Source organism: Abramis brama (assembly GCF_963993115.1).
Source record: "Abramis brama genome assembly, chromosome: 9".
In the NCBI taxonomy this organism is placed as follows: Eukaryota; Metazoa; Chordata; class Actinopteri; order Cypriniformes; family Leuciscidae; genus Abramis; species Abramis brama.
In genome coordinates this window covers 39,872,825-39,893,811 of record NC_139971.1, presented here as the reverse complement: position 1 = coordinate 39,893,811, position 20,987 = coordinate 39,872,825, and the positions used below count along the sequence as shown (strand labels likewise).

At 37.5% G+C, this 20,987-nt stretch overlaps 2 protein-coding genes across 4 annotated transcripts; both read right to left on the bottom strand.

Annotated features, from left to right (window-relative positions):
• Positions 1-30: 30 nt before the first annotated feature.
• On the bottom strand, positions 31-14,804 carry hnrnpul1 (heterogeneous nuclear ribonucleoprotein U-like 1). 3 transcript variants are annotated; one of them, XM_084124661.1, is made up of 16 exons: positions 14,668-14,804; positions 13,919-14,171; positions 13,682-13,834; positions 11,766-11,976; positions 11,595-11,668; positions 11,369-11,508; positions 10,506-10,605; positions 10,305-10,417; positions 9,061-9,327; positions 7,608-7,730; positions 7,218-7,346; positions 5,913-6,078; positions 3,882-4,133; positions 3,652-3,794; positions 1,990-2,169; positions 31-819 (listed from the first exon to the last, which is right to left on the bottom strand). In XM_084124661.1, the coding sequence occupies exons 2-16, from the start codon at positions 14,142-14,144 to the stop codon at positions 721-723; spliced, it is 2,376 nt and encodes a 791-aa protein (XP_083980787.1). In that variant the 5' UTR covers positions 14,145-14,171; positions 14,668-14,804; the 3' UTR covers positions 31-720. The 3 variants fall into 3 exon arrangements, with proteins under 3 accessions (XP_083980787.1, XP_083980786.1, XP_083980785.1); XM_084124660.1 differs by having other exon boundaries at positions 13,919-14,168; positions 14,668-14,803; XM_084124659.1 differs by having other exon boundaries at positions 11,766-11,973; positions 13,919-14,168; positions 14,668-14,791.
• Positions 14,805-18,321: 3,517 nt separating this feature from the next.
• Positions 18,322-20,784, bottom strand: opa3 (outer mitochondrial membrane lipid metabolism regulator OPA3). The gene is made up of 2 exons (XM_084123975.1): positions 20,631-20,784; positions 18,322-19,230 (listed from the first exon to the last, which is right to left on the bottom strand). The coding sequence occupies exons 1-2, from the start codon at positions 20,770-20,772 to the stop codon at positions 18,899-18,901; spliced, it is 474 nt and encodes a 157-aa protein (XP_083980101.1). The 5' UTR covers positions 20,773-20,784; the 3' UTR covers positions 18,322-18,898.
• Between the last annotated feature and the right edge of the window lie 203 nt (positions 20,785-20,987).

Genomic DNA, 20,987 nt, shown 5'->3' with positions numbered 1-20,987 from the left:
GAGTGTTTTAAACCATCAGCAGAGCCACGGTAGTGTTTTACAATTTAATTCTCAAAGCAAAAATGAATTGGACAGGACAGAACAAATAACGTCCACGAAGAACACCAAACAGTTCAGAAATAAATGCGCTAGTTTCTCAGCCAGGATAGTTATGAACACTTAAAATTGGCTTGCGTTTTCTATTATAAAGAAGAGAAGTTATCAACACAAAACTCTTCATCTTCCCATCTGCGATGCCAATGAGTATCTAAAACATTGAACAACTACAATTTAAACAAAAGTTTTTTACACTCATGTCTCGTGTTAAATTAAGACTTATAATAGTTATATGAAAAGCAGCTACATTCCAAATTAAATGGAATTTATGCAAATCAAAACTTTGTTCAGTGTTGAAGAATCATTTCACAGTTTCTACACCTGCAGGCTGGATGTGGTACTACAACATGAAGCACCTTCCAATAATAATAATAATATCTTTCAAATTTACGAGAAATCAGTCATATTATAGTCCTTTATTTCAACCTCAGGGGTTTGATCATATCAGTCAATTTTATACGGAGTCATTAAGTTCCAAACAATCGTTGACTTATAACAGTCTTGGAAATGAATGTGTAAATGGTGTGAAAGAGAAAATTAAATGATGTGGACGGACGTGTTTTAATAAGAGAAGCGTGGCATGGTGTGTATACGTGTGTGACGATGTCAGAGCGTTGTTCCTGTTCACTGTGAGCCCTGCTGTCCAGAGTGGTTCCCATATTGACTGTAGTACTGGTTCCACTGGCTCTGATTCTGGTAATACTGCTGCCACTGCTGCGCATACTGGAGAAAAACATCACGCTTCAATAAAACGACAACTTTACAACAAGCTTTAGGAACTTATTTTCCAGATGACAACATGTGACGTCAAAGCCTTTCACGTCCTCGGACTGGGAATTATGCTAACACTTAAATGAATCTGCAGCGGTCAGGTGGTACAAGTAGGAGCTTTGAGAAAATTCCAAGTTTACAAGTTGTAATTACGAGCTCTACGAGGACGTGAACACTTAGCTGAAATCTCGTAATTATGACATGGAGTGAACGCACCTATGGTTTTACATTTCAATCATCTGATCTAATAATGACAAAAGTGTTTAAATGTAATAAAAGGACCTAAAATGATTATAAAATATTCAAGGAATGTTAAAAAAACAACTCTATTAACAGCATATGTGGCATGCAGACAATAAGTTGAAACACTCAATCACTTTATTATAATAAAGAATAGAAAATGCATTTACAGTAATGCACTTTCAATCTAAGGGGTTGTTTACACACCATTTTTAACTAAAAAAGGCAAACTTTTTATGCGTTTTGGCCGTTCATTTACATGACAACAGTGTTTGGGGGCCTGAAAATGCAAAGTGCAAGGGTTTTAAAGTGCATGTTTTTGAAAATGATAGCGTTATTGTCTCTGTAAACTACAAAAACATGAATTTGTGAGAACGGAGACATCATGCGCATGTGTATTAGGTGTTCAGTGCTTCTTTACTAACCCTACGACATCGACAACTACTGGCCTGGCAGCAGAATACAGCGTTTTAATCGTTTTTGCAGATCTGTGTGAACGTTGTCAATCGTTTTGACAACATTGTTATCTGTACTTGAGAAACGCCAAGGAAAAATTTTCCATTTTAGTGCATGAATAGTTTGAGTTTATTATAAAATTAACATTCGGGTGGAGTGCTAACAAGCTGTCATATGCTTAATTATTATTAGCAGTAATCACATTTTTCAGAAATTGATTTGTACATTTCATTTCCAAAATATGAACCCCTTTGTATGATAGTTGAGATATTCCTATTTTGTACGATTTTACCAAGAGTAGCAGATTAGAAGCTTTTAAAACTGTTATTTGAGGGACAAGTCAAAATGATTTTCAGCCGCCACAAATGCTTTCACATACTGTAGCTAAAGTTGTTTTTAAATCACAGAACATTCCTTGTAACTCACCTGTTGATACTGTTGATTGTAGTTTTGCTGGTTATATGATTGTCCAGATCCTTGACTGTCATGGTAACCTTGTCCATAACCTGGATATTGGCTGTAGTTGCCATAGTTGTAGCCTTGGTTGTAGTTTCCATGGCTATAGTTGCCCTGGTTGTAGCCTTGATTATAACCCTGATGATAACTCTAAAAATAGAAAGCAAAATAAAACAAAAACAATAAATAGATAAATGCACACAAACATCTCATAAGGCCCCAATATACTCCCAGTAAAGTTCATTTTTGTCCTTTAGCAAACATCCTGACGCCACCCACAAAAAAACAGCAGTTAAAGGGGTCCTATTATGCCCTTTTACGAAGTCTTGATTTTGTTTTTGGGGTGTAGTAGAATATGCTTTCATGCTTGATTGTTCAAAAAACACATTATTTTCCCCATATTTTACATTATTAAAGCACCCTCTCTCCCCAGTCTGGCCCAAACGCATTGTTTCGATGAAGCCCCTCCTTTCAAAATACGAAATGTGCTGTGATTGGTTAGCCGGCCCAGTGTGTCGTGGTTAGCAGTGTGTATCGAGTGTTCGGGAAATGTCACACCCCTTACCATAACCACAAGCTCACCTCAGATGTAAATATTAAGGATGGCGTAAATTTCAAACCAATTCAAGCCTGATTCAGACTTAAGGGGAAACACCCCAGGTAAATAGGAAAAAAAAAAACTAATAGATATCAGCATGAAACTTCCCCAGTTGATTACTGACATTAAGACAAATATCTTTTGTATTACAAGTTTTTAGAATATTTATGTTTAAATATGCAAATTAGGTATTATCTAATTAAAAATGCGCTAATTTACATATATTTCCAGAAGAGAAATCTGAACATTGGATAAAGCCAGATTCAAAATGTTTCATTTTGTTGACATATTAGAGTCAAATCAGAATCAGAAAAGACTGTTAACAGCCAAAAAAATCCAGTTTCGCCCTGTTTTTAGGTATAAAATGTTGTATAAATCAGAATCTGAACGATATATGAACAAACCCCTCTGTAAAAACCTTAAGAATATAGACAGGAATACAAATGGAAAGTTTGGTTTATGTAAGTGCAGCTGAAGTGGAGATTTCTGGCTCAGAGTATGAGGAAAAACCCATTTTGAGAAAACGGCCTTTAAAGATTTGTATTGTAAAAATTCATACTTTTTTAGTGGAAACAACTATTTACATCATTAATCATTAGCAATCAACAATACAAACCACCTAAAACACACCAAAACTTATATAACATAGCATTTATGGCCTTCAACTGAACAGAACCCCAGTGAAAAACACACTCTGGAAATGTCAGAGCACGTCACGTGATGCATCTGAACGAATCACGTTGTCAGAAATTGACATCAGCCAATGAGATTTCGCTTTCTTTCTTTTTTTTAAATAAAGACCTAAATGTGTATTTCAGACTTTTTTTCACCACAAGTCTGAAAGAAGACATGTTATTGAAGACAAATAGTCCAAAATCTCAAAACTGACCAGTGAAAAAAAAAAAAACGATGTTTTTGCCTGCCGTGTCTCCCCTTAAGAATGTTACCAAACAAGATGATCGTCCAGAACGGATTTCATGCACAGAGTTTGCAAGCGTAGATTTCACCTGGACATGGCTGTGAACATCACTCACTTGGCTATTCCCCTCTTTGCTATAGGAGCCATAGCGGTTATTACTGTAGGTTCCTTCAGACTGATGTCTGCTGCCGTATCCATCTCGCCCGTCTCTGTAATTTCCTCCCCAGCGGTTCTGACTGTAACCATCACGGTTATAACCTGACAAAGCACAGAGCAAGATGACAAAAACAGACAAATGACAGGATTTTTGAGTAAGTGATCATGACACCCATAAGGCCACTCCACCTCCCCTATAGCCTCCCGCAGGCGCTCCTCTGCTCCGGTGGTCTCCTCTCGATCCTCCGTGGTTCTCGTACTGCTGGTGGCTGCTTTCACGTCTCCGGGTTCCCCAGCTGTCCATGCGTTTCTCGGGAGGAGGCCCGGCCTTACGCCCCTCCTCATTGTACCGTTTCACCAGCTCCTCTGCCTCGACTTTCTGAAGCTCAACAAAGGTCACTTCATCCAGGAAGTCTCCAACCTCTGGTAGCGCAAAGTTAGCTTTAAAGCCATGGAAAGAGGAAAGAAGGTGGGACGGATCAAACCACCGGAAAACAAAATCTTTATTAAATTCTGAACTCACAGAGAACATTGCTCTTAATATTGAATACCACTGCAGCATCAAAAACACTCCTGGAACTAAACCAAAATGTGTTTATTTGGACTGGTAGATTAGTGTGAATTATTATTTTATTGGCATTTTTAAATGTTATTGCAATGTAATACACAATGCTTGGTTTGCAAGTTTTAACACCAGCTGTAAGAAGGGCCTCGGTTTGATTGGGTCCTTTTGATCGTCCAACTCTCACCTGAGTGTCTTAAAGGGATAGTTCACTTTGAAATTAAATTTTGGTATGTTTTAGCTTACCTCAAGGGCATCCAAGATGTAGGTGTCTTTGTTTCCGCAGTAGTTTCAGTTTTGATATTTTTAGGTCAAACTGTTCTTGTCTGTCAGTCATATAATGCAGGTCTATGGTCACTATCTCAAAGAGCATGCACAGTGAAGTCCAAATGAAACAATTCCCCATCGTAAGTACACATTGATGGCCTAAGACACGAAACGAGCAGTTTGTGTGAGAAAATGAACAGTATTTATATCGTTTTATAACGACGTACACGCACGAGAGATCATTTCCGGCGCTTGCGCAGACTAAGCCAGAACGCCCGCACACGTCACACACCAGGAAGCGCCCGCGGCCTCAATTACTTTGACGTGGTTGTGTACAAGAGGTAAAAACGGGACACTTGGACTTCTCTGTGCATGCTCTTTGAGATAGTGACCATAGACCTGCATTATATGACTGACAGACAAGAACGGTTTGACCTAAAAATATCAAAACTGAAACTACTGCGGAAACAAAGACACCTACATCTTGGATGCCCTTGAGGTAAGCTAAAACATACCAAAATTTAATTTCAAAGTGAACTATCCCTTTAAGACACGCAGGTGAGAGTTGGACGATCAAAAGGACCCAATCAAACCGAGGCCCTTCTTACAGCTGGTGTTGAGATGCGGTTTGGTTGATGGGATCACAAGTAGACGAGGGAGACACAAACCCGTTTAGACCTGATGTTTTAATCTGTCTCTTTTGTCCACTTTCAATCACTTCTGACCTGATTTCATTGAATGGAGGGTCTATGGGTGTGTAAATGTTTGGGCTTTTTCAGATCTTTCGATCTAATGGACGAAATAAGCTCACGCAATTTACATATGAATGCGCACGGAGACGACAGAAACACACAGAGAGCAGCAGATTTAGTTTCTGCTCTGACGGCCTCAAGACCAGCCGAACGCTGTGAGTGTGTGTTAGATATCAGGAATGGTGAGAGAACATTGTGCTGGGGACATTTTTTGTCTTTAAAACAAACTTGAGTCTCCAGCCGACAAAGTTTAAATCCCGTCTGGCTAGAGCGCTTCCCGTAATGTTCACGCATTAGGTCAGTAGACGGAGAGTAGGCGTCTTTTGTGACTATTCGAACACATTCGACCACATGAGTGTTTACACTATGAAAGCAATCCAATCAAATGTGTTTTTGACTACCTCTGGAAGTGGTCAATAGTGGACAAGTTTTAGACCCCGTTTACTCCTGTATTTAGCGTCGTCCACTTGTGATCCGATCAACCAAAATGCATCTTAATACCAGGTGTAAACAGGGCCTGAGAACAGGGGTCCGAGAGATAAAGCTGTTTTCTATGATCATTAAAGTTTAATTACAAAAGGCTGAAGTTTAATCTTTTATCATTTCTGATGTTGCTGTTTTCCATAGCAGCGTTCTTACCTTTCATTTCTAAAACAGCATGATCGGGCACATCCTTCCCTTCCTCGGTTTGCTTTAACGATCGCTCTTTTAAATCTTCGTCCGAGGGACAAATTACAACAGCCTTGCGTTGAAAGCCTTCAAAAGGACGCATTTTTCGTCTCTGGGCTGATCCATATACATTTGTCTAGAAATAGGGACAAGAAAGTTTTTTTTCTTTTGCGTTCTGTAAAAATATGTTTTCCAGGAACAATATCTGGAACCCTGCAATGAAGTAAGAGTAGTTTTTCTTTCTTTCCCTGATGGACTTACAACACCTTCACTTTTTTTTAGGGATCGTTAGGCCACGTTCACACAGCAGCAGAATACGGTTGTCAGTCCTGTATTTGAGTCCTTAATACGGTTACATTCAGTTATTACAGTGTGAGAGAGCCGCTCTGACATACTAGAACTGTCCTGAAAAGCCAAGAAATTAGATTTACCACTTACCTTTTTACAGAAACAAACTAGGGCTGTGAAACGATTAGTCGCGATTAATCGCATCCAAAATAAAAGTTTGTGTGTACTGTGCATTATTATTTTGTATATATAAATACACACACATGCATGTATATATTTAAGAAAATTGTGTTATTTATATATAAAATATTTCTTTCTGTCTGTCTGTCTGTCTGTCTATCTATCCATATATCTATCTATATATCTATATCTATATCTATATATATATATATATATATACACACAGTATAAGGAACTATTTCTTAAATATATGCATGTGTGTATATTTAATATACAAAATAATTATGCACAGTACACAGACATATATTATAAAAACACAAATGGATTATTTTGGATGCGATTAATCGTGATTAATCATTTCACAGCCCTAAAATAAACACTACAACAACAAAAGCAACCCACAAGATAACAGACGTCTCTTTATAACCAAGGATATTTCTTTTAGAATTGCCGTTGCAACAAAATGTGTTTCTCTCACCAGGCGGAGAATACTTGTCTAAACATAGTCATGGGCTACTAATCATTATCAGAGGCTCACAGAACAATTCAACATAATTGGAAAGGCAAGATAATTAAAATGCTAAAAAGAACATGTTTGATGTTCATGATGTTTTTCTGACACTTCAGTTTCTCCTTTCAATTCAACATTCAATCAAAGGCTTCTGCTTCTACTCTATCATATGAAGGATAAGATAAAAGATGAAAGATATTTATCCAGAAAGATACATTAATAAATTAGAAGAAGAACACGAGAGCTCATTCACAGTTATGCTTTCACTGGGAATCATGGGAAGGTGTTTGCTGTACCTGATCCAGGATGTAGTTTCGTTTTTTGCGTGCGGCGATCTGGATCAGTCGGTTCAGACACTGAGTGGCCTGTTGAATCAGGATATCCCAGCGTCCGGCATAGTTCCGCTGGCGACGCAATCCCATCACCTAAGACCATAAAAGAAAACCTTTTTTAAGCAATATACACTACCGTTCAAAAGTATGAAAAATAAATAAATAAAAAAATAATAAAAAATAATTATAATATATATATATATATATATATATATATATATATATATATATATATATATATATATATATATATATATATATATATATATATGCACATAAAGTTAAAAAAAAGTGACATATGACATATTTTCTCAAATGTGAACCACAAAACACATTTAAAGCTGCTGATCCTACCTTCATTTTCTCCATGATGGCATTTGTGCCCAGGATGTTAAACTTCTTCTCTGGGTTCATTTCTGCATGCTTAGAGGCCCATGTGGTTTTACCACAAGCAGGAAGACCGACCATCATCAGGACCTACAGACAACAGCCATATTCTCTTGATTAGACATCTTTTTTCGAGACCATAGTCACTAATATTCAAGTTTAGGGTCATTACGATATTTTAGTTTTGGAAATTAGTCTCTTATACTCACAGAGACTGAATTTATTTGATCAAAAATACAGTAAAATCCACAAAATTGTGGGGAAAAAATAACATTTTCTATTTGAATATATTGTAAAATGTAATTTATTCCTGTGATCAATGCTGAATTTTCAGCATTATTACTCCAGTCTTCAGTGTCACATGATTTGGTTTCCTTCAGAAATCATTCTAATATGATGATTTGCTGCTCAAAAAACATTTCTGATTATCAATGCTGAAAACAGGTTTTCAGGATTCTTTGATGAATAGAGTTCAAAAGAGCAGCATTAATTTAAGATCTTGTGTAACACTAAATGTCTTTACTGTCTTTTTTGATCAATTTAATGCACCTTTGCTGAATTGAAAAGCATTAATTTCTTTAAAAATAAAAAAAATCGAACAGTAGCGTATCCATGTACTGTAAGACTTCATTGTCAAAAATGTCAAATCAGACACTGTTTATACAATGATACAAAAGCTTCCCTGCAACGATAAAGATAAACAAAATCTAATGGTCACATGACCCGTTGAAGGGTCGGATTTACAATCCCCTCTTATATTAATCTATTGCACTTATTCAGGTTATTACCATCATGTCCAATGTGTCTGACCCATGTCTGGAATACAGTAACAGTGTTTATTTATTTAGCCTGGCTAATGTGTACAAACAACTGTGCCTAGGGGTCATGAAGGTCACCAGTTTTGAGTGTCATTGTTTGCCTGGAGCTACAAACAACAAACTCTTGCTTGCATGTACTCTTCTGTGGACTGTACAGCATGTTCTTTTTTTTTCCTTTGTTATCTTTGCTTTATTTTTCACAAAGAATTATTTTGCTTGGCTTCAGCTATGATAAAGAGTCATCCACTCTTGCATTGTGTTTGTGCATTTTGTAGGCAGAGCAATGAAGGGAGGGCTGTGTTTGCTTGGGTTGATTCTCAGAAATCAATTACTGCACCTTTAAATAAGCACATTTGTGTCAAGAACAGAACACCATGTTTGGACGTTACTATTCTTTGTGAACCTGTATAAATGACGCCAACTGATCGTCCTATAAGTTCTGGTGTTTCTGTATCCAAAATTAGTTTGAGGCTGGATACTCTTATTTTCTACAGCCTTAGGAAGTGTGGAGTTCAGTGAACTCTCCGTCAAACATATTGGTTTCTCTTCATGGGTCAAACTGTGTTCCTCAACACTGTATGGAGTGAATTAGGAGATATTACCTCACAATCAGATTTGTTGGTAGGACCAACAGTGCCTCTGACCCTGTTCTCCATGTCGACGGTCCCGATGAATGTGTACCCATCTGGCAAAGGAAAGAAAGGTTCCTCCTGTTGGCCAAAGTTAAACTGGACAGCGCAGTTCTTCACCAGGACATGAGGATACAGCGCACGACCAGCCAGCTCTTCTTTAGATATGTCAAATGCCACATCAAGCCACTTCCCGTTCTTTGAGAAAGCCATTTTAACCTGCTCATGGCCATCAAAGTCCTGCAAAAGACAAACATATAAGAGACTACAAGTTTATTCATCAAGTCAACTACTTCATTCATTTTGCTTTTCTTTCATTATTCCCTCCGTTCCACAACCTAGTGAGCTGCCAACCTAAACAGCATTTTAAAGGAATAGTTCACTTAAAAATGAAAAATCTTTTTTTTTTACTCACTCTCAAGTTGTTTCAAACCTGTATGACTTCTTCTTTCTTCTGCTGAACACAAAAGAAGATATTTTGAAGAATGTTGGTAATCATATAGTTGATGGACCCCATTGACTTCCATAGTAAGAAAAAAAAAATACAATGGAAGTCAATGGGGTCCATCAATTGTTTGATTACCAACATTCTTCAAAATATCTTACTTTTGTGTTCGGCAGAAGAAAGAAACTCATACAGGTTTGAAACAATAGAGGGTGAGTAAATGATGACAGAATATTCATTTTTAAGTGAACTATTCCTTTAAGGCAGGGGTGACCAATCCTGCTCCTGCCGATCGACTGTCCTGCACAGTTCATCTCCAACCCTAATCAAACACACCTGCCTTTAATTTTCAAGTGATCCTGAAGACCTTAATTGGTTGCTTCAGGTGTGTTTGATTAGGGTTGGAGATGAACTGTGTAGGACAGTTGATCGGCAGGAGCAGGATTGGGCACCCCTGCTTTAAGGCATCATAGAGTCCCATCCAAATACTGTTCAAACTAATTAAAATGAGAGCGATTTACCCAATATTGATGTGTTTATATGCTCAGAATAGAGTTTTACAGTATCATGTCATTAGCTTAGCAACATGCCGATTCCGATTCGGACTCAATTCCGATTCAAGTTTTCTGTGCATAATTCTTCATTGGACCAATTCACATTTAAGAGACTAGATTTTGCTCTAAATTATGCAGAGCAATGGTAAACGTGACGGCACCTTTAGAAGTCAGCTGCCTGATTAGCAGTATACAGCAAGAAGTCAAGAAGCACTCACAATATAACATCCAATGACATCGCTTTCACCAAACTTCTCTCCGTAATCTTCAAATTTGCAACTGGAAGACTTTTTCCCTGTTCCTCCATACCCATACGAGAACGGCTCCTCCCCTGAAACATAGTCATATCCTAACATAAGTATCAATAAAGATCATTTCTACAACAAACCCAGTGTCCGAGTGAACGTGTGCTTCCTCACCAAGCTGTGTGCTGCAGGAATCCAGAGACCAGCCGACTCTCACGACGTGCGGGTCAGGCTCGCTGCTGGGAAGATGCTTTACTGATACATTCTCTAGGATCTGAAAATAAAATAAAAAAACACCTTATTCTGAATGACAACTAAAGATAATACATTTATTAAATAATAGTCATTTTGGGGGGCATCCATAGCAGCCTGTGAGTGGCCTTTGACGACAACATGCCCAGTGCATTATGGGTGTTGAAGTTTTCCAACCTATTTGGGAAAAGGATGACAACAGCCTTTTTTAGCCTTACTACTGTATAGGCAGCCAAGTTTAATTGAAAGCACATTTTGCCAGAGGTGAATTACCCATTTAAGTTGATTTAAAAGTTAACCATAGAGAAACAACAAAACTACACTACCCTTAAAAGTTTGTGGTCAGTATGATTTGAAAGAAATTAATATGAACAGATTAAAAGGACAGTAAAGACATGTATAATGTTACAAAATACTTCAAATAAATGCTGTTCTTCTGAACTTTCTATTCATCAAATAATTCTGAAAATGTTTTATCAGTTTCCACAAAAATATTGAGCAACAAAATGTATTGAGCAATAAATAAAAAAAATTCTTGAGCAGCAAATCTGCATATTAGAATAATTTCTGAAGGACTGTGTGACTGGAATAAATGAATACAGGAAAAAATAAATGTCATTTTTTTATATCTATAGAAAACTGTTATTTTAAAGAGTTATAATATTTCACAATATTACTGTTTTACTTTATTTTGATCAAATAAATGCAGCCTAGGTGAGCATTAGAGATGACTTTCATTAACATTCGGTTTGACTGACCCCAAACTTTTGAGCGGAATACATTACCTTCATCTCATAGCACACGCGCCCCTTGCTTACGCCATACGTGGCCCGTGCTCCAGACCACAGGTAAGCAAACCCCTCGATGGTCAACGGATATCCACTGCAGCGATCCCGAGAGACTTTGAAGTGCAAGTCACAGTTATCTGTTGAAGTTAGCAGAGAGAATTACATTATCATGACTATTTTAGAGATAATAAATCATGATTGAATAAAACAAGCCCTTCCGTACAAGTGTCAATGGCCACTAGTGTGCCATCAAAGTCTTCCTCGTCCTCTTCAGCGGGAGGCAGAGGAGAACGGGACCTGTGATCAAACAAAAATCACAATGTCAATCCGCATCAAGTCAAAATCCTAATGCTGATAGGATGATAACAGAAGCTCTGTGGTACAGTAAGTTCACCTCCTGTCTTCACGGTGTTCATAATAGCTGTAACCGTGGCTCTCATCATAGCGCCTCTTGTGGCCATGATGTGCATGTCCGTCCTGTTCAGACTTGGATTTAACAGTCTGCCGTCTCTCCAGATCTTCCCTTTCACCGTCAGGGTCAGATCGCTGCTGCTCCGGCTTTATCTCATCTTCATTTTTCACCTTCACTGGTGCCACTTCTTCTGCTGTGAAACAATCAATATTCAATATAAAGCACTGGGTGTCAACACTTGAGGGCCTCAGGAAACTTCCAAAGGAAGCCTGAGGCACTGAAGACGGGGCATCTGAAGTAATGAAGGGGGCAATGATGTATCAAAAGTATCACCAGCTAGATAAACATAAGTGATGAATGTTGATCTAGAGTACCGTAAGTCACTTGAAATCTGATATGACTGTTTAGACTGAGGTCGCATTGCAAAACATCAGCGGCCTGTACCATGATGGTAGTTGAACAAACTCAGGGTTACAGGATTAGTTTTGAGCTGACCAAACCAATCTAACCAGGCTTTGTTGGTACCATGATGCTGATCATCAACTTTCTCTATCAACTCAGGCTTTGATCCGGAGTTTAGGTGTGACATCAGTAGCGAACAGCCAATCACGTGCTGAGAAAGAGTGAAACTGAGATTCATTTCTCACGAGAGAAGCAGCGCGATTCACTACAGAATATTACGAGATTGAAAAATATAAAGAATTTAAACAGCAAGAAGAAAATAGCTGTCTATGAAAGAGGACAACTAAAATAAAAAGTCTTGCTATATCAGTGCAAGTAAAAGTTGTGAAGTTAGTTTATACATTTGATAAAGGTAGAGAAAATGTAACATTTAAGCTCATTTTATAGCTTCATCTATTGATTCTAAAGCATATTTATATTACCTTTACATATTTATTCAATTAAACTGTGCGTAATAATAATTGATAAACTAAAATTGTACAAAATTATTATTCTAAATAAGCATTGATAAAAGCCAGACGTTTTTGTCTTTAAAAATCATTTGCTATGTGACCTTTAATTTGGAGTAGAAACAGGTGGAGTGACTTTATCGCATCAGACGTGTCACTTTGCTCACAGCTGATTGGTCAAAGTTCGGTTTGCAACCTCTTACCTGGAACATCACCTGACCTGGACCAGGTAAGCCGTGGAGCGCAAGTTACTATGGCGATGAACACTGCTAAAAGCCAAACCACTTTCATGGTGTCTAAAACCCAGGGTTGGCACAAACTAAACTGAAACATATCAGGCTAGCCACCTAAACCGGCTTCATGGTACAGACCCCTAACCTGTATCTGATTTAGCACATATGGAAGTGGCTGGAAACAGATTAATAAGACTTACACATATTCCTGAGTGCATTGTTGTTACTGTGTTTACTTCCTTTTTATTCATGTTTAAAACAATTTGTGAAAATACTATGTGAAACCAATAAGCTCAAATTATATTTTTCATATCGATTCATTTTCAAGTTATTTCTAATTTAGTAAATATTACGTAAAATTAATATTCATGTCATTGCAGCATGAGTTATTTGCTATCTTAAGTAGTGTTACTTATGTGTGTTACTGTAATTAACACACATAAGTAACACTAGCATTACTCTGTTACTGTAATTTCCTATTATCACTGTAAAGCTGCTTTGAAACAATTAATATTGTTAAAAGTGCTATATAAATGAAGGTGACTTGACTTGACATGTGTGACGAATATTTCAGCCACACTGCTCTCGAAGATATCGGCACCGGCTATCAATAAAAAAAATCTATGTTGGTCAAGAGGTAGAAAATAAGTTTTACTTGCATATATATGAACAAGCAAACCAAGTCACATACCAGTGGGACACATAATTCAAAATTGAGGATGAAATGCATTAAAACTCCCAGTCGCAGTCTTACCTTCCTTGCAGATCGTCTCAACGGTCGCATGTTGTCCCTCCACAGTCTCAGATTTAGTTTCATCTTCAGGGCCTTTAGGATCACTATCAGAGCCCTGTTTCTCACCGTCCATCTGCCCCGGATCAGACCGCTCATCACTCCCAGCCTCAACACCTGTCACACATGAGAGCACAAATGCATTATCATCATCATCATTTCATCAAAAGCATGCATCTTCATGCACTCAAACTCTAGTACCTGCTTCTGTCTCGTCATCACAGGTGTGTTTCTTCTCATCCTCATCACAGGTGTGTTTCTTCTCATCCTCATCACAGGTGTGTTTCTTCTCGTCCTCCAGAGCCTCCTGCAGACGCTCCACCAGATCCGCTTTAAGGCCTCGGGTGTCCATCCCACGCTTCTGCAGCTCCTCTTTCAGCTCGTTCACCTTCAGTTTCTTCACATCCACACTCATCGTGCATGACATAACGTGGAGCCCTCGCTCCCAATCCTGCTGATGGAAGACAACTATGATTATCTCCAGAATATCAATAATGCAGCTTATGCATTGCATATCCCACTGTGATATGGAATATGTTAGCTAGTTTTTAGTGCTACTGGTCACTAAAAAACAAGCTCATGAAAACACCTAATGACAAGCTAAGACTAGCAAGACACCAGCAACTACACGACTTTAGGATGATGTGCATTTTGCTGGTCCATGGAGAAACCAGCTATGATTTTTTCAAGCAGGGTGGGTCATTCGCACAGCTAACTGGCTAAATCACGTGCACACTTAAGTTGTGCAATAAATGCATGTGTAAACACGCAAATCTACTGTAATCCAGCAAATGCTTTCACATCTATGATGCGTTATTAAGAGAAATGACACATGCATTCGTCTGATTTGTCAAACTGCGGATTCTAGCTAACTGTGCTCATGTAAATAGACATTGATTTCACTAATGCAAACTCTAAAATGTCAGTAAAACCAGTATAGATGGACTCACCAGAGGAAAAGCTGTTGTTGAGTTGAAGGAGTGTGTGAGTGGTGTAAACACACAGGACTGGAACAGCGCGTGCTTCAGCACAGGTCAGCAGAAGAGAAGAGTGACTGAGGCTGAATGATGTCCAGTGTTTGAGTGCTGCCTCCTACTGGACACTTCCAAGGCTGTGTGTGTAGTCATGAGATTGAATTTTAATGGACGGACAGACCAATAAAATATACAGTTATATATTAATTTAAATACAGTATATATAAGTAATACAGTTATTGTTGTAGGCAAAATTAAACTGCATTTACTAACTTAGTAAAGGCATTACAAGTAACACGAGTTACGTAAGACTAGAGATTACTTTTCAAGTAACTAAAGTAATGCATTACTTTTACATTTACAGCAAAACATCAGTTTTTTTCTTCTTCAAATAAGTTGCACAAATAAATAAATCAAGATAGGAACCTTAACCATATGTACAGACATGCTCTAGCCTAACGTTAATTCACACAACTGGCTGAACTCGTAAGTATAGCTGCTACACGAAAAGACTTCTTTATGACAAAAGCATGTGATATATATATATATATATATATATATATATATATATATATATATATATATATATATATATATATATATATATATATGACATTAAAACATTGTAAATTAACATTTGATATGAAAATTAATGAATTTAATAACTAACCTTAACAGTAAATGAGAGAGAGACAGTAGTTAGTGGTTGCTTGTCTAAGGATGCACCGCAATTGTCACGGCAACTCCACTCGCAACTGCCAGCCAGAATTCGGAAAATGCAGCTGAACTGCCCAATGTAAACTCACTACAATAATAAAACTTATATATACAAGTAAACTGAAATAGACATGTGTAGGTAATAAAAGAAAGAAAGAAAGAAAGAAAGAAAGAAAGAAAGAAAGAAAGAAAGAAAGAAAGAAAGAAAGAAAGAAAGAAAGAAAGAAAGAAAGAAAGAAAGAAAGAAAGAAAGAAAGAAAGAAAAAGAAATACAAACAATCCAATATTACGGTGGCCGAGAGGTGCAAAACAAATCACAATTACAAAAACAAAATAACAATTCAGAAAACAAAATAGACACCGTACAATATCCCTGTGACCCAACTAAATTAAGGGTGGTCACTCACACACACACACACACACACACACACACACACACACACATATAACGTTACACTACCGTTCAAAAGTTTGGGGTCAGTAAGCATTTAGCATTTAGCATAAACAGCATTTATCTGAAATGGAAAGCCTTTGTAACATTAAACACTACCGTTCAAAAGTTTGGGGTCAGTAAGAATTTTAATTTTATTTTTGGGGAAAGAAATAAAATAAATCAATACTTTTATTCATCAAGGATGAGTTAAACTGATCAAAAGTTACAGTAAAGACATTTATAATGTTAGTAAATATTCTATTTTAAATAAATGCTGTTCTTTTGAACTTTCTATTCATCAAAGAATTTTGAAAAAAAAAATTGTACACAACTGTTTTCAACATTGATAATAATAATGAATGTTTCTTGAGCATCAAATCATCATATTATAATGATTTCTGAAGGATCATGTGACACTGAAGACTGGAGTAATGATGCTGAAAATTCAGCTTTGATCACAGGAATAAATTACACTTTACTGTATATTCACATAGAAAACAGTCATTTTAAATTGTCATAATATTTCACAATATTACTGTTTTTTTTAATTGTTTTTTATCAAATAAATGCAGCCTTGGTGAGCAGAAGATACTTCTACTTTTAAAAACATTAAAAATCTTACTGAACCCAAACTTTTGAATGGTAGTGTATATATACAGTGAGGAAAATAAGTATTTGAACACCCTGCTATTTTGCAAGTTCTCCCACTTAGAAATCATGGAGGGGTCTGAAATTGTCATCGTAGGTGCATGTCCACTGTGAGAGACATAATCTAAAAAAAAAAATCCAGAAATCACAATGTATGATTTTTTAACTATTTATGATACAGCTGCAAATAAGTATTTGAACACCTGAGAAAATCAATGTTAATATTTGGTACAGTAGCCTTTGTTTGCAATTACAGAGGTCAAACGTTTCCTGTAGTTTTTCACCAGGTTTGCACACACTGCAGGAGGGATTTTGGCCCACTCCTCCACACAGATCTTCTCTAGATCAGTCAGGTTTCTGGGCTGTCGCTGAGAAACACGGAGTTTGAGCTCCCTCCAAAGATTCTCTATTGGGTTTAGGTCTGGAGACTGGCTAGGCCACGCCAGAACCTTGATATGCTTCTTACAGAGCCACTCCTTGGTTATCCTGGCTGTGTGCTTCGGGTCATTGTCATGTTGGAAGACCCAGCCTCGACCCATCTTCAATGCTCTAACTGAGGGAAGGAGGTTGTTCCCCAAAATCTCGCAATACATGGCCCCGGTCATCCTCTCCTTAATACAGTGCAGTCGCCCTGTCCCATGTGCAGAAAAACACCCCCAAAGCATGATGCTACCACCCCCATGCTTCACAGTAGGGATGGTGTTCTTGGGATGGTACTCATCATTCTTCTTCCTCCAAACACGTTTAGTGGAATTATGACCAAAAAGTTCTATTTTGGTCTCATCTGACCACATGACTTTCTCCCATGACTCCTCTGGATCATCCAAATGGTCATTGGCAAACTTAAGACGGGCCTTGACATGTGCTGGTTTAAGCAGGGGAACCTTCCGTGCCATGCATGATTTCAAACCATGACGTCTTAGTGTATTACCAACAGTAACCTTGGAAACGGTGGTCCCAGCTCTTTTCAGGTCATTGACCAGCTCCTCCCGTGTAGTTCTGGGCTGATTTCTCACCTTTCTTAGGATCATTGAGACCCCACGAGGTGAGATCTTGCATGGAGCCCCAGTCCGAGGGAGATTGACAGTCATGTTTAGCTTCTTCCATTTTCTAATGATTGCTCCAACAGTGGACCTTTTTTCACCAAGCTGCTTGGCAATTTCCCCGTAGCCCTTTCCAGCCTTGTGGAGGTGTACAATTTTGTCTCTAGTGTCTTTGGACAGCTCTTTGGTCTTGGCCATGTTAGTAGTTGGATTCTTACTGATTGTATGGGGTGGACAGGTGTCTTTATGCAGCTAACGACCTCAAACAGGTGCATCTAATTTAGGATAATAAATGGAGTGGAGGTGGACATTTTAAAGGCAGACTAACAGGTCTTTGAGGGTCAGAATTCTAGCTGATAGACAGGTGTTCAATACTTTTTTTTTAGATTATGTCTCTCACAGTGGACATGCACCTACGATGACAATTTCAGACCCCTCCATGATTTCTAAGTGGGAGAACTTGCAAAATAGCAGGGTGTTCAAATACTTATTTTCCTCACTGTATATATATATATATATAAGCACATACTTTAGTTGTGTAGTGACAATAAAATTAATATTTTCTAGTCTAAAGCCATTGTATATGGGAACTTACATTTTAACAACTGAAAGTGCTAAAACTTTTTAAATGTATGCACTTCTTTAAGTAAACACAACATTTTGTGCCTTTAATATAGTGAAAATGGTGCTAAAATGTTCTTATGCGATACTTGAAAAAAATGGCATTTGATAACCACAAAATGTTTTTACAATTGTAATATAATCAAGATACAAAAAAAAAACCCCAACCATCATAGAATATTTAACTTTATTTTACAATGATAAATATACATCCATATACACAAGCCATATTAAACACAGCAGTCTTTTGATGTAATGAGTATATTCTCGCAGCACACAGAGAAGGACTCTCTGCTTTCCATATCGAGGGGCTCATCCATATTTACTATATAGAATTTGTCATTCAAGTATTCACAATTCAAGTGCATTTTCAGATCATTAATGAATGATGAATGCCCAACTCCGACAGCATATTACATTAAATCAGAAAATGAAAAAAAAAAAAAACACTGAAATGTTATGAAATAATAAGTGGCCAAAAGTTTAACAGCTAACAACTTTCATTTGAAAACAGCATCATTCAACCACACAGATATTGAACAAGAAGCTTTTATTATGTAATGCTGGCGGTCAGTCACTTATCATACACAAACACTCTCTTTTCCTTCCTCATTTGTAGAGCCTTGTGTGTATGGGAGGGTTTAACCATGTGTTAATACGGCAGTGCTGCACCACAACTGAAACGTCCCCATGAACCGGTCTCTTTACCCTCCTTAGCAAGGGCAGGTTTTAGTGATGAAAGTTGTTACTTGGTGCTTGGGGCTGCTGGGAGGGACAGCAGAAGTCTATTAACCTCTCTGATTTGGGCATCCAGTGTCTCTGTGGCGAGTGCAAGCTCTCCTAGTTGTGTCTGCAGACTGGTAATGGTGTGTGCGAGCTCCTCTTCCTTGCGCCTGGAGTTGGTGGCCTGCCGGCTGTACTCGAGCACCATACAGCCTCCGCCGATGAGGAAAATGATGGCTTCTCCGAGCAGCTCCGCTCCCAGCTCTGCTGCTGCCTCTTCATTCAACGGTTTGATGGTAGAGCCACGGAAACCCATAATCCTCATCTTCGTTCTCATCTCGATCCAGTGATACGCTACAGAGAAAACATGAGACAATTCATGGAAAGATGCACTTTGGTTTTACCTTCACTGTAACAGACTAGTCAAGCCATGTCACCTTTATTAATATAGCGCTTCATACAATACAGATTGTTTAAAACAAAAAACAAAAGCAGTTTGAAAATTATTTCATGATGAGTTCATTTCGGCTGTAAAAGAAAATAGTGTCATTGTTCAGTGTGGATTCAGTCATGTTGTAAAGATAATAAATTATTACATTTGTTTATTTCATCTACAAAGCAGTTCTGCAGAAAACAGTGACGTCATTGTGTATACAAATTATATTGAAACATTAACTTGAATATAAATACTTGAATATTTTTTAAAAGATTAGCATTTAAAAACTAGAATATTTAAAAAATATATTTAAAGAGAGACTATTGTATAAAAGCTATAATATAAAAGTAATATTCATTAAAATTATAATGTATAAAAAAAGAAATCTATCTCTATCTAATCCAACTATAAAACTTTAATATTAAAAAATGTTTTTTTCAACAAAAAAACAATAATCAATTCAACTATTACTACTACATTAACTACTCCTGACTGAAATTGTATAAATAAATTATATTTAATTACTTTATGTATAAATTAAATGATAATCAGGAAAATATATTTGTATTGTATATTAATATAATCTTATATTATATGAAACAAATCAAGAAGTTTTTTTTTATTGAACAATGAACAGAACAGACATTTATTAAGGCAAGCATCAGCTTTAATAAATAAATAAGAATAATAGTAAATAAGAATAAATTCTGGGCCTTTTTAGCTTTCAAACATTGCAACGATGGAAAGTAGATACAAATAAAGCCTCTTTTAAATACTGAAAAAAAGTTTCATCTTCATACATTTGCATTTATGAATAAAGAATTTGCTCAGAATCAACATTGCATAAATGAAACATGCATCCAACAGCATTTTAAATATGTTTTCTAGCAAAAGTGGGCAGTGACTGGATCGTTGTCTTCAACCAAGAAATGATTTGAGTGCACACAAAAGAAAAGATGATCAGTTGTCACTATGTCAAGGATTTTAAAATCAAGAAGTAGCAAAAGGCACTTTCGATGTACCCTCAATGACAGTTGAGTCCCGCCCCCGTTAAACAAACTCGAACCTCATTTGTCGAAAGGGAACTTCTTTCTAGTATCTTATTGGTCGCTTGGTAAATCAGTTGTTGTAAACACCCAATAAGAACATCGCAGCAGTCGCGATTGGCCAGAGTCATCTCTCAACGGCTCTGCGATTGGCTAAACAGCAAATGCAGACTAACGTCATTGGCGTGCGATTACTTCGACGTTTACGCCTTCAGACACCGTAAGCATGGACTGACATATCGTTAAACACGAACAGACAAATGTCAGCTTACCTTGGGCCGGAGGAAGGCAAATATAAGTCTTAAAGAATTCACTTCTCCGCGCGCCTGCTTTTATCCTGTTAGCCACTGGTTTGCCCAATTGTCGTACGCCTAGATAGAGCAGCTTCGCAATTGGAAAGGCACCGACAACCATCTTGGCGGAAAATGCGTCATCTGAGAAGGCGGGATGTCACGTGGGTTATGCCTCATAAGCGGCCGCCGTCCGCCATATTGGAACGGTCAAAGCCGGTCCGTGAACATTCAAGAGCAAGTTGCCTGAGCATCTGCTACCGTAGTTAGAAGCATGCATGATTATCTATTTCTGCAATAGACTTCAGCAGAGTATTTTGCTAAACTCAATACAAGACG

Excerpts from the sequence above, each read along its gene's own strand:
- opa3 (XM_084123975.1), bottom strand. The coding sequence starts at position 20,772 with ATGGTTGTCGGTGCCTTTCCAATTGCGAAGCTGCTCTATCTAGGCGTA. Across the intron at positions 19,231-20,630 it reads TTGCCTTCCTCCGGCCCAAG|CGTATCACTGGATCGAGATG; the intron begins GTAAGCTGACAT and ends TTTTCTCTGTAG.
- hnrnpul1 (XM_084124661.1), bottom strand. The coding sequence starts at position 14,144 with ATGTCATGCACGATGAGTGTGGATGTGAAGAAACTGAAGGTGAACGAG. Across the intron at positions 10,606-11,368 it reads GCGTGTGCTATGAGATGAAG|ATCCTAGAGAATGTATCAGT; the intron begins GTAATGTATTCC and ends TTTTATTTTCAG. Across the intron at positions 6,079-7,217 it reads GAAACTACATCCTGGATCAG|ACAAATGTATATGGATCAGC; the intron begins GTACAGCAAACA and ends CCCTATTTCTAG.